The sequence below is a fragment of the Perca flavescens genome, chromosome 13, assembly GCF_004354835.1.
Source record: "Perca flavescens isolate YP-PL-M2 chromosome 13, PFLA_1.0, whole genome shotgun sequence".
NCBI lineage: Eukaryota > Metazoa > Chordata > Actinopteri > Perciformes > Percidae > Perca > Perca flavescens.
The window spans coordinates 28,876,461-28,899,969 of record NC_041343.1 but is presented as its reverse complement, the minus strand read 5'-3'; the positions used below and the strand labels follow the sequence as shown (position 1 = coordinate 28,899,969).

General features: G+C 39.6%; 1 protein-coding gene across 1 annotated transcript in view; it reads right to left on the bottom strand.

The window, feature by feature from the left end:
* Nucleotides 1-1,510: 1,510 nt before the first annotated feature.
* uimc1 (ubiquitin interaction motif containing 1) overlaps nucleotides 1,511-23,509 on the bottom strand; it is a 29,803-nt gene continuing 7,804 nt past the window's right edge. Inside the window, exons 6-23 of the mRNA XM_028594972.1 lie at nucleotides 22,837-23,017; nucleotides 21,485-21,627; nucleotides 20,372-21,115; nucleotides 19,588-19,642; nucleotides 19,382-19,491; nucleotides 17,864-17,976; nucleotides 16,958-17,141; nucleotides 15,830-15,934; nucleotides 15,068-15,123; nucleotides 14,323-14,498; nucleotides 13,923-13,987; nucleotides 13,304-13,415; nucleotides 11,376-11,687; nucleotides 9,544-9,628; nucleotides 9,357-9,456; nucleotides 7,913-7,961; nucleotides 7,002-7,035; nucleotides 1,511-4,012 (exon numbers count right to left, since the gene is read on the bottom strand). Coding sequence (XP_028450773.1) covers nucleotides 3,835-4,012; nucleotides 7,002-7,035; nucleotides 7,913-7,961; nucleotides 9,357-9,456; nucleotides 9,544-9,628; nucleotides 11,376-11,687; nucleotides 13,304-13,415; nucleotides 13,923-13,987; nucleotides 14,323-14,498; nucleotides 15,068-15,123; nucleotides 15,830-15,934; nucleotides 16,958-17,141; nucleotides 17,864-17,976; nucleotides 19,382-19,491; nucleotides 19,588-19,642; nucleotides 20,372-21,115; nucleotides 21,485-21,627; nucleotides 22,837-23,017 — 2,802 coding nt within the window. The 3' untranslated portion in view covers nucleotides 1,511-3,834. The remainder of the gene's footprint in view (nucleotides 4,013-7,001; nucleotides 7,036-7,912; nucleotides 7,962-9,356; nucleotides 9,457-9,543; nucleotides 9,629-11,375; nucleotides 11,688-13,303; nucleotides 13,416-13,922; nucleotides 13,988-14,322; nucleotides 14,499-15,067; nucleotides 15,124-15,829; nucleotides 15,935-16,957; nucleotides 17,142-17,863; nucleotides 17,977-19,381; nucleotides 19,492-19,587; nucleotides 19,643-20,371; nucleotides 21,116-21,484; nucleotides 21,628-22,836; nucleotides 23,018-23,509) is intronic.

Below are 23,509 nucleotides of genomic sequence, written 5' to 3'. Positions count from 1 at the left end.
GTAAAAACAAAAACAAAATTAAACATGGTACACACAGTCAAAAAACTGTGTTGCTTCCAACATCTCTAACTTCAAAACTAAACTATGCTATGACGTAGCGCCATCCGATTGGAAGCCCAAAACACTAAAACATCACTAGAACCAAACACTACCAAATCATGCATTAAAACCAATACATGACCTATTAATTTTCATTAAACAGTTTTATACCATTTTAACGGTTTCTAAACAAACCTACCATTTAAGATGAACCAATACCTATTTGATCGTTGACCCATATATACAAAATGTATTTTTTTTGTTTTGGAAATTTTTGTGTGGTTTTTTTCTGCACTCTTGCCTAAACTCTAAGCTGTTGTCCATTATCCCATCCTCTTTCAGTCACTCGGTTTTCTGATTTGTACTTGTCTGGAGACAGTAACTTTGAAATAAAAATCAACACATTTCAAAACTATTTTTTGAATATTAATGAGAATTGGCAGAAATCGAGCTGGTCTTCCATTACCACAAAGTAATGAGATACATGTAGCAGGGCACCTTTAACTTGTTATAAACATAACAGTTGTATTAACCTATTCTGGATCACTTGATGAATAAAAGATTGAGTTTGGCCAGTTTTTAAGCCGACATGAAGCCATTTAGGTGCACAAATTGAAACATCAATCATCTGCTGACGATGATGGATGTTATATCTTTATTTCTTTTACTTCATACTTCTTTTAGTTATTTTCTTTTTAAAAGGCTCCATAGCTTTTTAGTCCATCAATCTTGAAGCTACAGTCAAGTTTTCATCCAAATTTAACACAAAGCGAACATTCAAAAATGTGAATGGATGCTCGTTTTCATCCACTTGCAAAAACGTGAAACTAAGCGTCACTGTTTTTCAGAATTTCTAAAAACCAATCTGTCAATCAATCAATTAATGGAGAAAATTATCAGCAGATTAATCCTGCTTTTACATTAATGCACGAGTCATAATAATCTATATAATGTAACATATGGTATGACAGTCACAGGACTGATGATAATAACACATTTTTTACTTAAGTAACATTTTCAATGCAGGACTTCTACTTGTAATGGAGTATTTTTACAGTGTGGTATTAGACGTCTTCTTTAAGTAAAGGGTCTGAATACTTCCTCCACCACTGCTGTTATGGCAGCACATTAATGCCCATGGTGTCAGAATCACGTTGAAGTTTCTGTGTACTTTTGGCCATAAATAAAGTATAAAGATACTACTTTACTTCATTTGAACTTAAATTAGCTAACTGTTTTTCCCTCCTAGACTTCGGCTTTCTTGGTGCTACCCAACATCGTGAGAAGATCTTACCAACGCTGCACTTTTTCTAGGTCTCACAGGAAATGAAACCAAAAAGTAAAGACCGCAGTCAGTGGCACGCTAACGCAAAGGATCGGAAAACAATATATCTGTGTGAAAGGAGAAGGACATTAGAAAAAAAACACATAGTTCACCTGCATATCTCTTCTATCAATGAACCAACGTGTGTTTAGTGCGTTACAGTGACTTTACTTCATCAAATCAGACAACTAGGAAATGTAACTCTAAAGTGCTAATACAGTAATCATGGCCGATACTCTGAGCATTGAGCAGTCAAATACAAAAAAGAACAAAGCAAATTATATTTCTATCAACTTTGCAGAAAATATTTTGATTGATAAAAATGGTCCACAGTTAAGAAAAAAAAACACTCAACTGAACTATTCTAAATGGAAAAAAATATATTTTACAGTACAGTGACAACATTTTTGAGTTGCTTGGGTGCAAATGTGATCATTATGTTCACTTTCAAAGCTCTGACCCTCACCAGGCGGTTTATGATCTTAAAGTGAAATTCTGAGGCTTCAGTATTGCTTCATTGCACTTGCTTCAGCATCCTGCATGCTGGAGTCGTAGTGAGAACAGGTGACGTGAGATCTCACAGCAGGTGGGTTTAATTCCCATTTAATATGCTAACAAATGCTAACATTAGACGGCATAAAATCTGGAGATTTTTTATTTTCTCTGATCCAATTGGAGACGTGCATTGAACAAAAGACATTTCTCCTCATTTGTAAGTGTCTCCTAGCAGACCAGAACTTGTCACACTTGGATAAATGGAAAGTGGAGAGACAACTTTATTCTTAGCTCTAAAAACAAAAAAAAGTCATGTTTGTCCTGAGGGTGGTGCCAGAAGAAAGGCCATACTGTAATGTAAATAAAAAAGGTTTTTTTTTTTTTTCCAGAGTCTCAGCTGTGCTTTGACCTGAACACTAATGCTGGTTTGTTAACATGCTAAATGTTAAGGTGCCTTAAGATCTGATGTGTGCATTTTAGAAAGCCACATTTGAGGTAAATTATGAATCAGATTGTATTGCCATTATGTGTTCACTTAATTATTTCGTCCGATGTTGACTGAAGGAATAATTTCAAGCTGCACAGCTGCATCCATCTCAAACATAAAGAGCAGAAACAATACGTCAACTAATACATCAGTTGGAAAATGATTTGGCAACTACTTAGATAATCAATTAATCGCAAAAATGTGACACTTTCCCAGGTCCCAGCTTCTGAAATGTGAGATTCTTCTGCTCTTCTTTGTCATGATATGATTGTTAAATTAATATCTTTGGACTCTTGGTAGGAAATTACAATGTTTACTATTTCTTTTTGACATTTTAAAGACAAAAACTGATTAATCAAGAAGATAATCTGTAGATGAATTGATAATGAAAATACTCGTTAGTTGAAGCTTGAAATTATTGCCATTTTTGTTTCCATTTTTCTGGCTCTGACACAAGAAGGTGACATACAGCGCTCTGATTGGCTGGTTGTTTGTCCACCAATCAATCAGATGTGATTCAGAGGTCCCGAATCAGGGTAGAATCACATAGCTTGTAATATTTGCATTAGCTAAACGTTAGCTAAAATGCTAAAATCAGCACGGACAAGCTAGCATATGAACATGTGTACAGTTAGCATCGCACACTTCCAATATTATGAGGTTTGTAACACATTTTAGTGTAGCATGCTGATGTTTAACATTTAACATTAGCATGATGACAATTTAGAACATTTACATTTAAAATTAGCATGAACACAATTTAATTTAATTTAAATGCTAACATTAACATGGTTCATGTAAGCATTTCCACATGCTAATACTTAGCAGGTCAGCAAGCTAATATTTGGCATGTTGTGTTGGCATTTAAGTACACACAAGGCTGGATTCAGTCATTAGCTTTAGGTCATAAACTGTAAAATGTTTTGACCTGCAGGTGGGGCTAGAGAAGAGATCAGAGGATCACCAAAGTCAGTTGGATTTATCTGATGGAAAACATGAAAACATGAATGTTATTGAAAGTTTAATGGCAGTCCATCCAGTAGTTGTTGAGATATTTCAGACCCCAGTTGTGGACCAGCGGATCGGTTCTGTAGCCTCTCAGGTAGCACGGCTACAAACAACTTCACTTTTCACACTTCAAGTGAGCCCGTGAAATGTTTGTATGGATTTGATTTACACTTGAGACAGGGTTGAGACATTAGACGGACATTAAACTAAAGTTACAAAAAAGAAAATGTTCAATACATAAAGAGGTAGTCTGAAACACCTTCAACAGAAACAAACGTAACATTTAGTGGCACAAAAGAGTCAGAATGTGGTTTCCTTTGAACATTCAAGTGCTCAGTTGGTCACTGTTTACCTGCATAAATATGTGACATCAGGAAGGTGTTTCAGAACGAGTCTTTTCTAACGGTAATGTCACATCCAACCTGACGGGGTCTTTAGTTAAGGCTCTGGTTCCAGGATTTCAGTCTGCAGGACGTTGTCCTCATCTTCGTCTTTGGCGCAGGGTCTTGGCTCGATGCTGTTTCTTGAAGTCGATAAGGCAGCCGCTGGCCTCTGAGATCGGAGTGAAGGACCTGATGGGAGAGTTACTGATCCGTAGTGTTGAAACGCCGCCTTCCTCGTCCTCTTCATCTTCATCATCCCGCAGATCAATGACCTCTCTAAAAGTGAACAAACACACAAGAAGACAAATACATAAAAGGCTCGTTAAATTAGAAAACATTTGTCCAAACTGGACCTAAATCATTTTCATTGGTAAATAAAAATATCCTCTGCCAGGTGTTTTCATCTAATAATGTACTAAACGTGTTTGACTCCCTCCTGTTTGTGTTGAATTAGTCTATATCCACGACGTTTCATTGCTCCGGTGCCGGCGGAAATTCCTCCGGATGCTTCATTTTGGCACCTTACCCTTTCTTTTTGTTGGAATATTAAACTCCAGTGGAATTTTGTTTTTTTTTAAAGATTTTTTTAGGGGCTTTTCTGACTTTAATTTGACAGGACAGCTAGGTGAGAGAGGGCAGAGAGAGGGGGAAGACACGCAGGAATTGGTCACAGGTCGGATTCGAACCCTGGACCTCTGCGTTGAGGCATAGACTTCTCAGTATATGTGTGCCTGCTCTGCCCACTGAACCAACCCGGCCACAACTCCGGTGGATTTGTGAGGACTATGGTTAACTGCTCCTCAGATCTCTCTGCAGGGTAAATCCAGACAGCTAGCTAGACTATCTGTCCAATCTGAGTTTTCTGTTGCACGACTAAGGCCACACGAACCAAAACAATCTTTTTTTTTTTTACCCGTCTTCCCTGGATTCGTTTCAAGAATAGTTGCGTCCAAACGAATCCATTTGTAAATGACTCAACGCGCTACTTCATATTCCAGGCCTATAAGAGGCGCTGTTTCTGCTACAGAAATTCACCAAAAACGGAGAAAAAGAGCATTGTCACTTCCACTTCCCATCATAACACGACTAGCTAGACCGTTCTCTTAATACATCCGTGGACTATAATAACTTTCACCACTGCTCATTTTATAAAGGCCTCCGCAAGAAAACGTGTCTTTGTTTACATTGTATAATGTGCTGTTGGATTGCTTTTTATTTTGCAATTCTGTCTGCCATCGGACATGATTGCAGCGCGCTAGCAGCGGGGTAACGCTAGCGTAGGACTGGGCGATAAAACGATAACGATATGTATCGCGATAGGCACATAATCAATATCAATAGAAAATGCGGTCGATAAAACGTTCGATAACTTGTTTTTCTTCATCAGAAGAAACCAGAGGTTGTAAATCAAGTTTGGTTGCATGAACAAAGGCCCTCACTCTCTGGTAACCTAGCAACGTGGGGAGTGACACTAACAGCCAATCATGTAACAGTATCATGTTTGGTTGCGCCACATTGCTGTCTCGTGTTCTTCAATAACAGAACCGGCGTGGAGTGGAAAGTGTTGATAAAACAGGAAAAGTCAGTATGGCAGTTTTGGGGATTTTATAAGTCTGACCGTAGTCAGACCAATGTCGTCACACCGTCGTCCAGAAAATAGTTCCTTCTCAGGTTTCTTATATTTAGCTAACACTTCGCACTATTTTATGACACTTTATGAAGCATTTCTTACTTATTCTTTAATTTTGCACCTTAATGTTAAGAGATAATTGTTAAGTGTTCATTGTGATTTTAGACCTATGTTTACATTTTAATTATTTGAGTGTTTTCCATGGTTGTGTTGACATTTCTGCTTTTATAACTGAGGGGATTATAACCAGAGCAGGGTTAAGTTTAAAATAAAAATGTTTAAATTTAATGTATTTTTCTCCTGGTCCTTATTTTAAATAGGTCATAAAAAATATCAATAATTATCGATATCGACCGATATGAAAAACTTATATCGTGATACAATTTTCAACCATATCGCCCAGCCCTACGTTAGCGCGCTAAAGTTAGCTCTGCTAGCTGACATCGGCAGTCAAACAAACAACAATGATCCAATGTCTTTTGGATAATCTATAAATTTTTCTTGCAGTAGCCTTTCTACAATAAGCCGTGGTAAAAGTTACTATAATCTGTTCAAGGAGTTGATAAGCAGACAGATTAGCTAGCTAGTTGATAAGTTGTCTACTTCCACTTTATAAACAGATAGCCATAGCAGCTAACGTTACGCCGCTGCTGTAGCGGTCAGCTACTTTAGCGGTCAGCTACTTTAGCGGTCAGCTAGTTTAGCGGTGTTTAACGTTTAGCAGAGACAAAGTATTTAGATGAAGTGAGCTGGTTTGACCATGGAGATGGGATATGCTCGCTTAGCTTCACCGCAGTTGTGTGCGTCAGCGGCCGCGGGTTAGAGAGGGCGTAAAAGACGTCGAGGGGTGTGGCGATGACCTCATTGATACGAACGTATGCGGCTTCGCCGTTCAAACGAAGCCAAAAAGGGAGCTGTTTTCGAATTTTTTCACCCGGAGACCAGGTTTGAAAAAAGTGCGTTTTCAGGCAGTACGTTTACAGGATCCGTTTGGACGATCGGCCCAAACGATGCAAAACGTGCGTTTGAGTCAAAAAGCGACCCTAAAACTACTTTTGTTGTTCCATCAAAACTAGTTCCTTCCAGGCTATTTATACCGCTTAGCACTGCCCAAGACGATTGTGATTGTTTTAAAGAAATGCCAATAAACCAGAGCAGGTTTTTCTACCATCCCAGAATGCTGTGTGGACTAGCCAGACCCTCATCCGCAGCGCTGTGGAGGAAGGTCTGGCAATGCGAGACTAGTGTTGAATCAGATCAGTCAGACGTCACTAATGCACATTAAATAAGTTTTTCTTCCGCTCTGTTCATTTGCAGCGATGAGCTAATTGTGCATAAATCTACTGCTGATACTTCTCAAATTCCAGCATGTATTTTAACAACAAATGTATTTTTATTTTAAGGCCTTTACTGTGAAATCAGAAGTTTTGACGATGACATTTGCTAACGTCAACAAAAAGCACTCCATTTAGTTTTTCTGCAGCTAGACTCAGTAGTTTTTGACAGGAAGTCACATTTAAACTTCGCGTTGACAAAGTGCATTTTATTACATGTTTAATAAAAGAACACAGAGATAAATAAACAAGTATTGTAGCATCAAATCCTAATGTCACAGTGTTTCTAAGATGTCTTTACCCTGGCTGGATTTTGGATCCAGACGGCCCGGCCTCTGTGAACACACAACAACAAGTCAGTAAAAATATGAACCAATGAAAGTGACTGACGAGAGGTTTTGAAAACTGAGTCTACTACTACTATATTTTTGTTCTGAGGCAGCATAAACAAGTCTGGGTGTTGATCTGGTGATCTCATTGTGTCTGAGGAACTTTTACCTGAAAATCAGAACTCTGTAGTTATCTAAGGGGAAAATCAAGGGTTAATCAACATTACTAGTCTACATTTTGTCTTCGACTATAACAACACAATTCCAACTGGCACAAAGAAGGACTGCAACTAATGACCATGTTCCATATTAATTAATCAAATGATTGTAAAGAGTGAAATAAGCCTGTTAGACCTCCATAAAGATAGTTCAACCTTTAATGACATTAAATAGAGAAAGGTAGTTAATAAAAACAGAATCTCTAGTGTTTTTGCTTAACGAGTAACTGAAATGATTAATCAATGATCAAGACTCAAGTTGCAGATTCATATTCTGTCGATCGATCGATTGGTTGACTAACAGTTCAGCTGTAGCACAAACACCGTTCCATACAATTAATCGAACATGATGGTTCAAAAGTCTGCTCAGCGTTACGTCTGAGCTCTGTCTAAGATTTGGGCTTCAGGCGAGTTCAGTTGTCCACATCTGCTTCTTTCATGTAACACGTAACCCTTTTAGTATTGAACCAGAGGAACTAAAGTAAAAATCCCTTTTGCTAGCACGCTAACACGCTAAACTAAGACAGTGAAAATGGTAAACGTTATGCATGCTAAACATCAGCATGTTAGCATGTTAACATTTCGCTCAAAGCACCATCGTGTCTAAGTACAGATTCACAGAGCAGCTAGGATCACTGCAGACTTTTAAAAACTTTTAGACTCACCTGGACCTCTGCTCTCGGTTTGCTCCAGAGCGGACAGCAGATTTCCCTTCTGGTACATCAGAAATATAAATCAATTATTCTATATCAACAAAACAGATCACATCCAAAAAGTGAGAACATAAACGTGAAAAGGGTTTAGTCGCATGTTTTTGTATCACCAAGAGTCAATTCAATTGACTTGTTTTTAACCTTGTGTCTGTAGATTTAAAGGGGTGATAGAATGATTATATAGGGTATTTAACACTGTTCCTTAAGGTCTCTTAATGGGGTATGTAACATTGGTTGGGCTGAAAATTGCCCAAATGCTATTTTATTAGGCCCTTAACTACCCTGTGAATATGGCTCTATTTGGAACAAGAGCTTTTCTTCCAAATATGGTATGCTCATGAATATTCAGAATGAGCTACGCGCTGATTGGTTTGGGCAACAAACTACATAGAAACACATGGGAGACTCGACAGCAGGTCTCATATTTCAGACACTGCAAAGTTATACATTGTTTGTAGGGCTATTTCGTTATTAAATTCACTTCTGAGACTTTTTTAAGCGAGAAATCAACTATATAAAGCTCAAATATGGGCCGTTTCACGAAAATGGATGGCCAATTGCAAATTTGGTAAGACTGTGTGTCGGAGTTCAGCAGCCGGTGCTGCCTGTGTTGCTGCCTCGCCGCCCGGCCTGCCTTCCTTTACACACCCCGGCCTGCTCTGAGGTACTTTGAGCTCCGTCACAGCTGGCAGCCCACAGCACTCCATACCCGCGCAAAGTCACCGTTCTTTGGGCTAATGGACTACCAAACGCCGTTGCCCTGACAGAGCTCCAGGGCCTGCAGCTCCCCTCTTCCTGCTAGCTAAATGGCCCGTGTGTGAGAGTGAGAGCGCGGTCAGCGAGCTTGTTACACCAGCAATCTCTTACCACAGTTCCAGTTAATCTTGGCTGGCTGCCAGCTGCCGGCATAACTAGAGTAGCTATATTTACAGTTTGAATTTCGTCACGCCACTTATACTGTACAAGGAAGGAAGGCAGGCCGGGCGGCGAGCCAGCCACACAGGCAGCACCGGCTGCTGAACTCCTTGAGATCTGCGCGACCTATTCAGAAGACTAAGCTGACCTCAGATCAGTTGTGTAGCTTATGCAAATGTTGGGGCGTGACAAATTTAGAGACTAGAGCTAAATGAGGAGGAGCCGCCGAGTTGACGTCAACTAGGCGGCTTGTTGAGATCCGCCCGTTTTCAGAGGCAGTTTCAAATTGTGAGATTTGCAGAGGAAAGAGGTGTCATTGGGATTTTGAGGTTCTATGTATGTCCTAGTTACCCACTAAACTGTCATTATTCAGCTATGACAAGGTAAAATCGGTTTTGCATTCTATCACCCCTTTAAATCCGATTCATAGCGGACTCGTGCACTTTTATTGGTGTATATTATTGTGTGTGACGAGGCTTACTGCTGCAGTCTTTGACTTCTGCCGTTGGAGGCAGAACTCGGTGTGTTGGCTGTAGTCTTTCAGCGGAACAGCTTTTTGACAGATGAAACATTTCTCATAACTGTTGTGAAAAATAAATCCATATTAAAACAACAACCTGTCCAAAAACACTGAGCTGTTCCTGTTGAATACGACCGGTTGTACCTACTTAATGCAAGTGTTGGAGGGTCCGTTGGTCTCTTCAGCAGTCGCCTCTGCTCTCCTTGTTCTCTTCCTGAGAGACTTCAATGACACTACACAGTGGAAAAGAAGGAGTCATTTTAAACCAGCAACACAAAAACACTGACATTATTTAAACTAATTTTCCTTTTCGTCCAACACAGCAATTTATTGGCTTTAGAAATGTTTCTCAACATCACAGAGACAGGTCACCCTACGCACTGGAAAAAGCTTAATACATCAAGACAGACTAGGTTGAAAAAGAGGAGCAAGTTGTTGTCATGATATTGTTATGAATGTTTGTTCTGGATATCTTGCAAAACTTTATGATAAAGATTGGGCAAACGAGAAACCTTCCTGCGTTACGTTTTTTTCACAAACCAGTGCACCAGAGATTCGTTGACCTCCAGAATAACTTGTTTTCCTACAGCTTCTGACATAAATATGAATGAAAAACTGCTGTAATTAACACAAGTTGAAGTTCTACTTCATGCACGGACATACTTTCCCAATGTTGGGAAGAAAGAAAACCTCTAAGATTTAGTGCTTTACCACCGCAAATTTCACACGGATGTGAGAGATATTTTTATTATTGAAAGTGACTACATGTAACTTTTTAATGTTTCTGAAACTGTGTCAATTTTCATACAATGATCTTCAATGACCTGTAACAGCAAACAAGACTAACAGTAAAAAGAACACTATTTTTATATAGTTTTTAGTAAGGCCTCTGCCCGGGTCTGATTTTTCCCGCCTGGTCACAGAATGATTTGCGGCAGGTAGACGGAGCTACAGTAACACATTCTGCCTGGTCACAGATTTCTTTCTAACACTGGAAAGCCTGCGTTAGCGTATCCAGCCAGCGGTGCCAGGTAAAAAGAAGCAGGAGATTTCTTTATATAGGACTAATTGTATTTTAATGTTATTTTACAAGTTATCTGCTGTAGTTATGGCTGAGTGATACTGGGGCAGGGCCATCACAGAAAGAAGGAAATTAAATGAAGAACTAAAAGCTAAAAGGGAAAGTGAAAGACAAAAGGCGAGAGCGTGAGTCACACTCGATCGGGCTATCCACAGAGACAACTACGGGATTGTAAATGATTCAAAACAGACCCCGAATTGGCCCTCAGGTATGTAATATGTCTATTTCATTTATAAAATAACTTTAGATCGCGCAATGTGGTTGTACATCAGTAGCCAACATTAAATTACATCCCCCTTCCATTTAGTGCAGATGTTTAATTCCTTTTAATCCGTGTTTGTCTTGGCTTACTATTTTCTTTTCCCTTGTCCCTGTTACGTAACTTTTGTAAAGCGTCCGTGGGTTTCATGAAGTTATGGCTCGTGACACAGTGACACCCGGTTTAACTCACCATACATCCAAAGTAGGCTAAGATACTGTAGTAACACTTGAAATGCAACGATGCAACTGTAACGTATTCTTTTATTGTAAATTAATGATTTTCTGTCTGAGCAAAACATTCATCACAACTATATGACATCCCTGTATCGCTTACTCATTAACACAGTGGCTTAGCCTGACAAGCCAGACCCACATCACTGCCGCTAGGGTGCGTCTAGATTTCTAGGCTAACAGTGGCTAATACAGCACCGTAAACAGCAGGTGTGGTAAAAACACCAATTTTTCCAAAGCGGTATCAACACAAACTGAAAGTTATATATAGCCACTTTAAATACATTTTTTTTCATAATTTTGGTCGTTTGAGAAAAACTCTCCCCACCAATGCTAAAATCAAACCTTGCAGTTTACAGCCATAAAACTAGAAGCCAAAGTGTTAAACAAAAGAGAGTTTCTGTCACCTTGGAAGCAGTTTTTCTCCTGCCTCCTCTGGTCCACGACGGCCACCTCCCCATCGCAGTACGCAGCGTGCATCTCGATCTCCATCACCGGGTAAGAGCCCTGACAGATGGGACAGTCCACTTTGGTTTTGGGACTCTGAGGAACACCGGCTGGTTCCAGTTCAGGAGACGTCGACCTTTTCAGCCCTCGATCCTCTATCTCCTCCACATCTGGATGCTCGCCGTCCTCCTCTACCTCTTTTCTCACGTGTTGTCCTCTAACATTGCTGCTGTTAACAGGGATGTTTCCCTTCGCCTTTCTGAACACTGGGGCTGAAAACATTCACATAAACTTGTTTTTTAGATTATTTCCTGATGATCATTTCTACAACTCCAGCTAGCACACAACCAGAACAGTTGAAATTTGTGTCAGAACAGATTAGGGCTGGGCGATAAAACGATAACGATATGTATCGCGATAGACACATAATCAATATCAATAGAAAATGCGGTGGATAAAACGTTTGATAACTTGTTTTTCTTCATCAGAAGAAACCAGAGGTTGTGAATCAAGTTTGGTTGCATGAACAAAGGCCCTCACTCTCTGGCAACCTAGCAACGTGGGGAGTGACATTAACAGCCAATCATGTAACAGTATCATGTTTGGTTGCGCCACATCGCTGTCTCGTGTTCTTTAATAACAGAACCGGCGTGGAGTGCAGACCGCCATGGAGAGGTACTCTGCATCAGCGCCTTACTAAACGCTACAAAGAAATAACGGAGGCAGACGTGCTGAGCACTGTCCAGAAGCCAGGTTACCAACCTAGCACTAAACCTGCAGAAAATAGTTCCTTCTCAGGTTTGTTATATTTAGCTAACACTTTGCACTATTTTATGACACTTTATTAAGCATTTCTTACTTATTCTTTAATTTTGCACCTTAATGTTAAAAGATAATTGTTAAGTGTTCATTGTGATTTTAGACCTGTTTACATTTTAATTATTTGAGTGTTTTCCATGGTTGTGTTGACATTTCTGCTTTTATAATTATAAAAGCAGGGATTATAATCAGAGCAGGGTTAAGTTTAAAATAAAAATGTTTAAATTGAATATATTTTTCTCCTGGTCCTTATTTTAAATAGGTCATAAAAAATATCAATAATTATCGATATCGGCCGATTTGAAAAACTTATATCGTGATCCAGTTTTCAACCATATCGCCCAGCCCTAGAACAGATACAAAACAAAACAAAAATTAGGGATGTCTTGATCCTGATCACAGTATCGGATCAGAGACGATTTTGGCATTTTTTAACTGATCGGGGATCTTTTTAAGTCACCCGTTTTTTTACAGAAGCAGATTACTTCAATTCTCCACACTTCTTCTGTGATTCCACCAGGAAACCGACTTTCAGGCCGTTATTCCCTAGAGCCGACATCAGAAAACACGAGAAGAAAATCAAAGATTGACTATTAAGCGCAAGCTTAGTCTTCGTTGTCCAGCTGGAACTTGAAACAGTTTATTTTTTGGTTGGGGGTTTGCTGGGATGCTTTAGAGAACTGTTTTGGTGTTGAGAGAAAAGACTCATTTGCTGCACTAAGTTAAATGTATTAAGCTTAAAGGTACGTTAGGTAGGATAGAGAAGATCCAGGACTTATCCAAATAATTTGAACATCGACAATTTCTCAGTCCCTCGCCCCTTTCTGCTAAAGCCCAAAACGGTCTCCTAAGCCCCTCCCCCCACAAGGGAGAATGAACGTGTGTGCATGAGCAGTGATTGACACGCAGTTAGCTCTATTATCTGAGCAAGTACAAGTGTCAGATCGGGACTTGGTATCGGCAGATATTCATTATTTTAAAAAATCAGATTGGGGGTCAAAAAAGCTGATCAGGACATCAGTACTACCAACACAGCTTTCTGTTTTATTCGTTAAGCGGGCAGTCTTACCGTCCACCTCCACCTCCATCTCCTCCTCCGGCTGCAGCTCCTGTTCAGCTGGAGAATCATCTTGGAGAATCATCTCGACCTCTGGCAGCTCTGGACTCATTTTACAGTCCGACTGAAATCCAAACAGGAGAAAATGTTGTCAACATAAAAGAAGAAGAAGTGATAAAAAATAGTTGACGTTTATGGTTGATTTATTCTATACGATTCTACCCACTGTGGTGACACATGTTCCTGTCCCGCATCAATGAAGTTAATCTTATCTTGAAACGCGTGTGAAAGCACATCAAAGACACCTGCCAGGTAAACTCGGCCGTGTCACATCAACGAACAAACTTTGCATTTTTGGGCTTCTGAATGAACCAAATCTGAACATCTCAGTTATGTTTCTGTGTTTGCCATTTTATCTCCAGTGTCACTGTAGATTTGAAAACCACTGATCTAATGGAACAACATTCAGAAATAAAGTCATGGGTAAAACTATTAAATACTACTTAAAACAGAATTTAACATCCTCTGATTTCTGTCCACTTGTAAGACCAGCTCATAGAACTCATTTCCTTTGTGATCTACTGTATTGGAGCACTGACTGCAGATATAAACATGGAGTATTTAAACTCACCTCTGCTCCAGCGTCAGTCACCATCATCAGATCTTGCGTCCTGTCGTCATCACTCAGTTGGGTTTCTGTTGTGACAAACCAAAAAAAAAAAAACACACTCACTGTGAACAGTTTTATTTTTCATAAAAAAAAAAAAAGGCTTATTGTGAAGGGAAAACTGGATCATAAAAGAAGGCAGTTTCTTCACCTAGAACCTAGACTGAGAATTTAATACAGCAATCATCTGCTGATCTGCTCTTGGTTGCAAGAAAATACAAATATTTAAAAGCTAAATAACCAGATTCAGAAAACTCAAGTTGATGTGGACAAGGCACGTTGAGAAAAAAATAAATACATTTCACAACAATGACCTCAATAACTATAATAATAGTAAGTCCAAAAAAACGTGCAGCTTCAGTACCTGGACAAACCTCACAGTCATCGGTATCCTGTCCTTCTTCCCTCTCCTCATTCTTCTCTTCTTTTTTGCTCGCTCTTTCCTCCTCTTCCTTTTTGTCTTCTTCATCATCCTTTGCCTCAGCTGGAGGAGAATCAGCTGCTTCAGACAGCCGTTTGCCTCTCAGTCTGAGGCCACGCCTGAAAATGTATTTAAATAAATAAACAGCACGTACCAAGAAAGAACATATGTCCGAATGGAAAAAAAATAAAAAATCTCATTTGTGTGCAGACTTCAGGATGCAGAACATATGCTAAATTGGCAACTATTTTGATAACTGATTTATCGTTTTATTCCTTTTTAGGCAAATATGCCTAATATTCAGCTTCTTAATTGTGGGAATTTTAAGCTTTTCTTTGTCATATTATTTTAAGTTTTGAAAAATAAACTGCTGCTTCAAATCTAACCAATAACTCCATAGTCAAGCTTGTAGTCCTACCTACTGATTTTAATTAATTACTGACATCTAGTGGCAAAAAAGACATTATTACTGTTGATGCAGACAAAGCCTGTGCTGTACAGAAAGTAGTTTTGGACCCTGAAGTGTGTTAAAACTGGAAAATGGCGTGATTAAGAGGGCTTAAAATGCTAGCATGCAAAATAAAACTATTCGATTTGTGATCCTTTGTGACCATGAAGGCTAACAGGAGGCTAACAAGACATGTATCCATTGGAGAAGAAGAGCTGGAAAAGTTCTTGCAGGTTTTACCTTCGAAGAACAAACTGTTGAGGTGATCCAGCAGGCGACTCAGGTGAAGGAGATTTCTAGCAAGTAAATGGATAATGCTTGGTAAATGATTTACAATGAATTTACTGCTATAACAGATTGGTTTATGCTAATATTATGCCCATGCTCACAGCAGGGAGGAACTATATACAGTAAATACGTATATTTCACCTTCTATGATGAGGAAAATGGGATTTCAACATTGTACAATCTTGTTGTGATTGTGAGGATGTTTAGGATTAAAGATTTCAAAAAGAATCAAGTTAGTACTACTACGAGTTCCTACTTTGTCTGTTATGATAATCCGACTTCTCTTCATTGGCTGCTGGTGAAGCAGTAACAGAGTAACTAAGTACATTTGCTCCACTACTTAAGTACCATTTTAATGTACTTGCACTTTATACTTCTACTCCATTCATTCATTTTATTGTACATTTTACTTCCCTATGTTGATTTCACTGATATAGTTATAAATAAAAAAACATATCAGTTTATAAAATACAATTGTTAAAATGTTCCACTCTGAACTTCTGATATGGTTAAAGTTAGCTAACTAACTAATACTAACTGTATATACACAGTAGTTTAATCTAGCTTAACCTACACCAGCTACAACAGTCAAGTTATAAAGTATGCAATGTCAGACCTATGTTTGGATCAAGCAAATCAATAAACAACAAACAAACAAAGAATAAAGGCCGTAGATCCACCAGTTACAGACTCGTGTTAAAGTCATTTTGGTACCTCCGGCTGCGGCAGCACGGCCTCCCCCCACTCAGCCTTCCTCAGGAGACACCTCTGAGCCTGCTTCAGACTCTTCTCATACACCTCCATCTGAGCCAAGATCACCTGAAAGCAGGGACAAAGACAGACAGATGGATGGATGGATGGACAGATAGATGAAAAAGTGATCAATTAAGTACATTTCTTGCATTTTTATTGTTTGTATTATCGAGTTATCAATATCCAAATGTAGCACACATTTTAATGCTAATTAATGTGCATTTCCATGCACTATTGTTATGTGAATGAGGGGTGTATGATATATCGACTCAATATCATTATCCCGATATCACGTTGCAGTATTATATCGAAAGTGTCGCAATAAGTATGCAATATTTTGTTTATTTTATAACCCTTGAAATGCTGAAATACCGTGCCACTTGCACGTTAGTACATGCGGGGTCCACTACGTGACAAACCCTATGGAGCATACCACGTGTGTGCGGATTTCGACAGAGTGACAGTGTAAGTGAAGAAATAGACAACTAAACACTGTCCAACCAGTAGAACATGTCCTGTCCTGTAGACGTGGTCCTTATTTATTTATTCAGGTTGGACCAGTCCAATATGTCAGTTGAAATAAACTAAATAAAAGTTTAATTTGTTATGAATTAGTTTTTTCCAGTAACTTTTGTAATTTTACATAGGTTTAAAATATCGAAATTAATATCATATCGCTATATTCATAATCGATATCGCAATATCACATTTTGTCAATATCATGCAACCCTAATGTGAATATTAGGAGTTGGTTCTTGGTGACAAACGAGATGATTCCTTCATTAAAAGAGCTCCGGTCAAAGCTCAAATAATGGAAAACCATTGCTCTCCTAGCTTGTTTTGGCTGACCAACAGTCCAAAACATGTTCAGGTTACTGTTATATCAAAACAGACAAAAGCAATAAATCCTCACGTTTTAGAAGCTGCAACCAGAGATGATTAACGAGGCATTTTTACTTGATAAATGACTTAATTCATCAGCAAAACCGTTCAATCAATGTTCTAAACAATAAGTGGAACTAGCCTGCAGAATACTTTGTAACTGAATAAGTATTCGTTAAATATAAGAAGATGAAAAATAATCTTCACCTGTGTGTATTTGTCTGGGTCCAGGCCTCGTGGACAGAAGGGAACCCCCCAGTAGTAGTGCACCGTCGGCCCGCCTCCAGGCTCCCCAGGCGGGGCAGACGCTCCCTGACTGCTGATTGGCCGTGGTTCTCGCTCTGTGGTGGAAAGCTGCTGTCGGCCGGTGGATGTGGAAGAGTTAGAAGGTCTGAGTGTGGAAACATACAGAGAGTTACACTCAGCAAAGAGACATCCTTCAACTCCTTAAATAGACAAGTATGCGGCGGTCAAATGTAACAAAAGTTAAAAGTACATTTACTCAAGTAATGTACTTAAGTAAAATTTGAGGTACTTGTACTTTAGTTAAGTCTTTTCATGCCTCTTTATACTTGTACTCCGCTACATTTCAAAAGGGAAATATTGTTTGTTTTACATTTATCCAACAGCTTTACTTAATATACTTAAGATTTTTGCATTAAAACATATGAAGAGTTTATAAAATATGTTTTGTTAGAAGTACACAAACTCAAGCTCAAAAGGTTAGTCAATTAATCGATTGACAGAAAATGAATTGGTACCCATTTCCACAATTGTTGATGTTATTTTCCATGTTCAAACATTTCATGGTTCCAGCTTCACAAATATGACGATTTGCTTTCCTCTAAATAATTTGAATAATTTTAATGTATTTTAACAACGTTGAGGTTTGGACTATTGGTTGGAAAAAACAAACATTGTGAAGGTGTCACGCTGGGCTGGTGAGTAATACTAATCCAATGATATAATATATTATGGTAAAACAGTCACAGGGGACACTTCTTTACTTACAATACTTTAAATAATTTGTTTCTGATGACACATATACTTTTACTCAGCCAGTTATCTGATACAGAAACTCTGATCGTGTGATGTTGCTGGTGTTTTCTCTACCTGCAGTTCATCTCTGGAGAAGCTGCAGTCCCGTGGTTCAGGGGGGCAGCCTGGCTGCCTGCCTGATGAACAGGCCCCTCCTCTGGGAAGACCGGGCTGGGAGAGCCCACTGGCTGCAACAGATGGAGGGAGGAACGGTGAAGATAAACAGAAAAAACAATTCCCCTGATAAAAACATATGTACACGATGACACACCATAGGAAGCGCCAATGCTACAAAGAAAACTACAGTTTGAACTGTAAATAAAACAAGAACTACAGTTGGATTATGAGGACAAAATATAAATTCATATTTTTAACGTCCTTATACAAAAGATTAAGTCAAATAGGAGGAAATAGTGAGTTAAAAACTACAGTTCCCAGCTATGTCTTTAATTCTTTACAAAGATTCTTCAATATGTCCCTATATAATTTTGTAATTTTGTGTAATTGTGAACAAGTCTCATAAACTCAAACAAACCAACAATGTGTAAGTCTGTCTCTCAATGCTTTTCAACTTCCTGTCTTTAGCTCTCAGCTGCAAGCCCATTGGTTCCTACTGAACACTTTACAAGTGCACCTCACAAATATATAGTTTCATTTTTATTTTTTAAAAGGTTCATGATTTCCTAAAACAACTGGTCACTGTAGTTTTTATCAAACAAGGATTTGTGAATAACAATTATAACAGAATGTCATCAGTGTTATTCCTTAAATTAAATAAAACTTAGGGCCCTATTTTAACGATCTAAGCACACGGCGTGAAAAGGCCCGGCACAGGTGCGTTTAGGTCGTGTACAAATCCACTTTTGCTAGTTTGACGGCGGAAAAAAGGGTCCTTAGTGTCTTCGTTAATCAGAGGTGTGTTTTGGGCGTAACATGCAATCAACCAATCAGAGATCATCTCCCATTCCCTTTAAAAGCCAGGCGCGTTTGGACCTTGGCTCATTGCTATCATAACGGCAGATTTGCACCGTAATATTTGTATTGGTCATCTTTTGAATGTGTGTGTGCTGCTGCGCGTCCCGGTGTGTGTCTAACAAGCATAGTGTGTGCGCGCTGTGTATAAGCCTAGGAGCATTTTACTACTGCTCTGTTAAAATAACAATGAAATGCTGCGCTATTGACTTCAGACCAGGTTTTTGTTGGTCAATGGCGCGATCACTTTCCGCTGCCTCAAGATAACAATACGCCAAGAATGCACCTGAGCACACCTCGCTGTAAGACCAGCACGCCCAGAATGCACATGAACACACCACGCTGTAAGACCAGCACGCCAAGAATGCACCTGAACACACCTCCCTGTAAGACCAGCACGCCCATGGGCCACAGATGGGCGCAAGTGCATTTGCTATTTAAACGACGTGGGCGCCGGACGGGAAATTGACAACTGCGTCGGTCTTAAACTAGCAAAGACACTTGCGTCGGGCTTTGCTTTGCGCTGCGCCGGGTGCTAGATAGGACCCTAAATATTTTGCAGGATTGAAATTCTTGCGTTGAACATATTCTGGTCTCGCAACAGTGAGAAAGTATTCGTACCGTGACGTCCTCGTCCTCGTCCGACCAGTGGAGCACCATATCGCTGGTCAGCTCTGTCGCGGCTGAGTTCCAGTCTTTGGATATTTCCTTCAGCTCCTCCTCTGCATCATCTAAAACCAGAAAACACCCAGAGACCCACTGATCAACAAGCTCTGATCACACTTCTCCTGAGCCCTGACAACAAACTGTTAATGTTATCACTGTACCCGACTCAGATGGCTTCTTAAAGCTGGCGTCTTGATCCTGATCAGTCTTGCTGCCCTGTATTTAAAAGCAGGAAGAACAGAGAAAATAAACAAGTAATTATAAAAAAGATATCGGAGTGTTACAACTGGATTACTGCAGGAGAAAAATTCCCTTTAAATGTGCAAAAATCACATAAAAAAATTTGAGAAAGATCAACCACTAACAAATTCTTTACCTTACCTCAAACTGAGCCACAGCATTTGAAAATGAATGATTCAAAATATGCTTTACATACAATCATATATAAGTAAAACAATTTTTTTTAAACATAAAATTAAAAAAGCCTTGTAATTAAATTTCATAACAGCATCAGACTGCTTGCTGTTGACATCATGCTTAAATTGGGATAAAAATCCTTTGGGGGTGGTTGTAAATCAGCCTACTTTATATAATAAATATGTCGCAGAACAGCGTGAAGATTAGAGCTACACTAATAAATCAAGTAGGCCATAATATCAGCTTTTTGGAGTTATATTAGTATTGCCAAACATGTCAGCTGATAACTGTAACTGACGCGTTTATTTTTACACTGTAAAATGTCCCGTTCGATACATGGTCACAATCTTTTAAAAAAAAAAAAAAATGTAAGAGATCCTTTTCAATAATGTTTGTTTTTGTGTTGCGTTCATGTAAAATAATACAACAAAAATGTAGCCGAGGGATCATTATTGGACTCTCAAATATCAATGTAAGACGCTTAAATCCAGACGCTGGATAAGGACTTTGTTTGACACCTGAACTCACCTGCGCCAGACTCTGAGATGAATCCCTGGTTACGGTCGAATCCCCGTCACTGTCTGAACCTATGAGCTCTACAGCGGAAGGACTCCCAGAGAGTTTCAGCTCATTGATGCGACTCTTTTGTCCTCGTCCGGTCATGCCGAACACTGGGCTTGTACAATACCCACGACTCTGCTCCGTCTGTCCTCCGTCAGCCTCTGAGAATACAGGACTTTCACAGGTTGCTGATCTTTCAGGGGGAGGGGGGTCCCGGGGAAGGCCGGGGCTTCTTGGGAATACTGGACTTTTAGGCCGACAGGACGCTGACCTCACAGAGGACTTTAAACTCTCCTGAGACGAGCACGTGAACCCTGAGTTACAGACACTGACCTGGGGTTGGCAGGCACTTGGAGATGTCTCGTGCTGAGTATTCCTGCCAAACACCGGGCTTATAAAATACTCGGGAGCCTGCTCCGTCTCTTCATCCTCTCCCTGATCAGTCTCGGAGAAGACAGGGCTCTTGGACAGAGTGAGGTTATCGGAGCGTTTGGGGCTTTTGGGAAACGTCGGGCTCTTGGGTTGAGCAGGCGGAGACTTTCGAGTCGAGGTACAGCTGTCCTGAGAGCACAACACAAACCCTGAGGTTCTGTAGGTTTCCAGCAGGTTCTGGCTCAGCCGGGGGACGTGAACCTCGGCTCTGTAGCCAGCCGAGGGGAAGACGGGGGATTTCTGGAGCTGACAGTCTTCGATCTGGGTCGAGTCAGAGCTCTGATTTATTGTTGAGAGAAGACAAATTGCGTACATTATCAATCATTTGGAGTGGTGTTTGTGTGATGAATGCCTGTCCAATATTCTCTCTCTTTCATCTGTTTTTTTACACACATTTGAAGAAATTATGGTGATGCCATTTGTCACTATTTTTTATCATCCATAGATTAATAGACAATGAAAATACTCATTAGTTGCTAAATTGGAATATCTTTGGGTTTGGGATTTGAAGGCATCAGCTTGGGCTCTTGGAAACTGTGACCAGCAGTGTTTTCTGACATTTTATAGACTAAATAATTATTTAAGTAACCAAAAAATAATAATCAACACATCAAAAGGAAAGACAAGAAAGAAATGTTTTGGACGAACCAGAGGTGAGTCCAGAGGCACGGAGATACACTCTGAGCTGCAGGGTGAAGCCTGAGAGTCTGGCATCTCCAGCAGAGGACTTCCTTCTTTCCTTTTCCGCTTTTTATTCCTGTTATTACTTTCATCTCGAGTTCCTTTTGCTCCTGGGAAGACAGCAGAGCATGTCTTACGTTGGATTTTATCGCGGCAGGGCTGCAGTCAGCCAAAGAAAGTCTTGGTCGACTGAAATATTAACCAACTCGTAAACAAATCGATTTTTTTATTACCAAACAAATACTTATATAGGGGTGTGTATGTGCATATGTGTAGGCATTTGTATGTGCATATGTTATGTTCATGTATATATGTTTATGGTTATGAATGGTGCTTTATGTGCATGTAAACTTATTACCTATATTACAATTTTTTGATGTAACAATAATACTTACAACCCTACAATGGGAAGTGTCTTCTTTCTTTCAAACTTTCTATCATTGTTTTTTCCCCTACTTCTTTCAAATTCAATTTTCTTTTAATTTATCTAGTGGTATTGTTCTTATCTCCCCTTATGTGTGTGCGTCCCTTGACATATAATACAATAAAATAAATCATAAAAAATGAAAAGAATCGATTGGTAAGTGGGGGAAAGAACACCTCTGTAGATTAACTCAATCGGCCACAGTGCACTCTAGTGTTGTGTGTTCACCAAAGTATTTTTCCCTGAGGTCAGTGTATATTTTGAATTCTTACTGAGCGTTGCACATTTGGTGTTTTTTTCTGGTTGCCGAAAATGTAAATATGTTTAACTTTGGGTAAAATGCCGCACTCATCAGTGTCACTTTTTGCACAGCTGTCCAATCACAGTGGAGGAGGAGCGGGACGAGTTCGTTCGACCCGCCGCCTTGTAAAAGTAACAGCGATTGTCCAACCAATGACAATTTGGCAGCATATCGGCCAACGACTAGAAGGTGTCAGCCCTACTGACGCCAAATGATATATTTTCCCTTTGATATATTTTTACTTTCTTACTTGTCAGTGTTGGTGCAGAGGGAAACTAAACATTGTAGGATATTTCAATTCAGTTTATTTATGAAAGGGGACAGTGCTAATTAATAACATGCATGATTTTACATAGGTTAAAAATGCCAGAATTAGCCAAAAGGCTATTTTTCATCTCTAGTCTCCTGCCCTCGATGTTAAAATAAAAAGGATTTTTAAAATACAAAGAAAAAAAAAAAAGGAAGACAAGCAAAACGAAATGTAGCACAAAACATCACAGAAGCAGAAAGATTAACAACGAAACAAAGCACAACGCAGAGCTTAGCACAAGAACTTAACAAGTCAACTGACTCACTGGTCTCGTGGTTACTCACTTCGGTTCAGGCCCTTCTCTGGTGTGCAGACATCCTCCGATGTTCCCTGATCGACGGCAGACGCCGTCTTCCCGTTTGAGTACGAGAGTTTCCGTCGAGAGCAGAGCCTGAGTGAAGCTTCGGCAGCGGTGAGCAGGCTCTGACTTTGGGCCGGCCGGCACGGTTGTGTCGGGCTGACCATCTGCAAGAGAAAAACACACAAATGGATTCTGGGTTCATTCGTTAGATACTGTATTAACTCTTTCAACCAGATTGATGCATTTAGTGTCAAAGATCGCACCCTCTTTTCTCAGAGTCATAACTCAAAATAAAATAACACAGTAACGTAGTTGTTTTTATAGCCACAGTTACAAACAGGGACAGCAAATAGTCATAGTAATAAATAGTAGTTACAATTGTTATTATACATCCCACAAAGCATTATGGGAACTGAAATTCAAAATCTTAACACATTTATCCCAACTAGAAGTAAGAAAATAGAGTGCCCCGCGAAGATTACAGCAAATGAAACTCAGAGACAATCCATATTGTGATTTCTGCTCAGACAATACCATTGCTACTTTTTACCATATGGTGTGGCAGTGTCCAGAGGTCAATAGATTTTGGCATAGTGTTTCAACCATCATGTCTAGTATCATTAAACGACCCATCCCTTTCTTACCATATTTGCTTC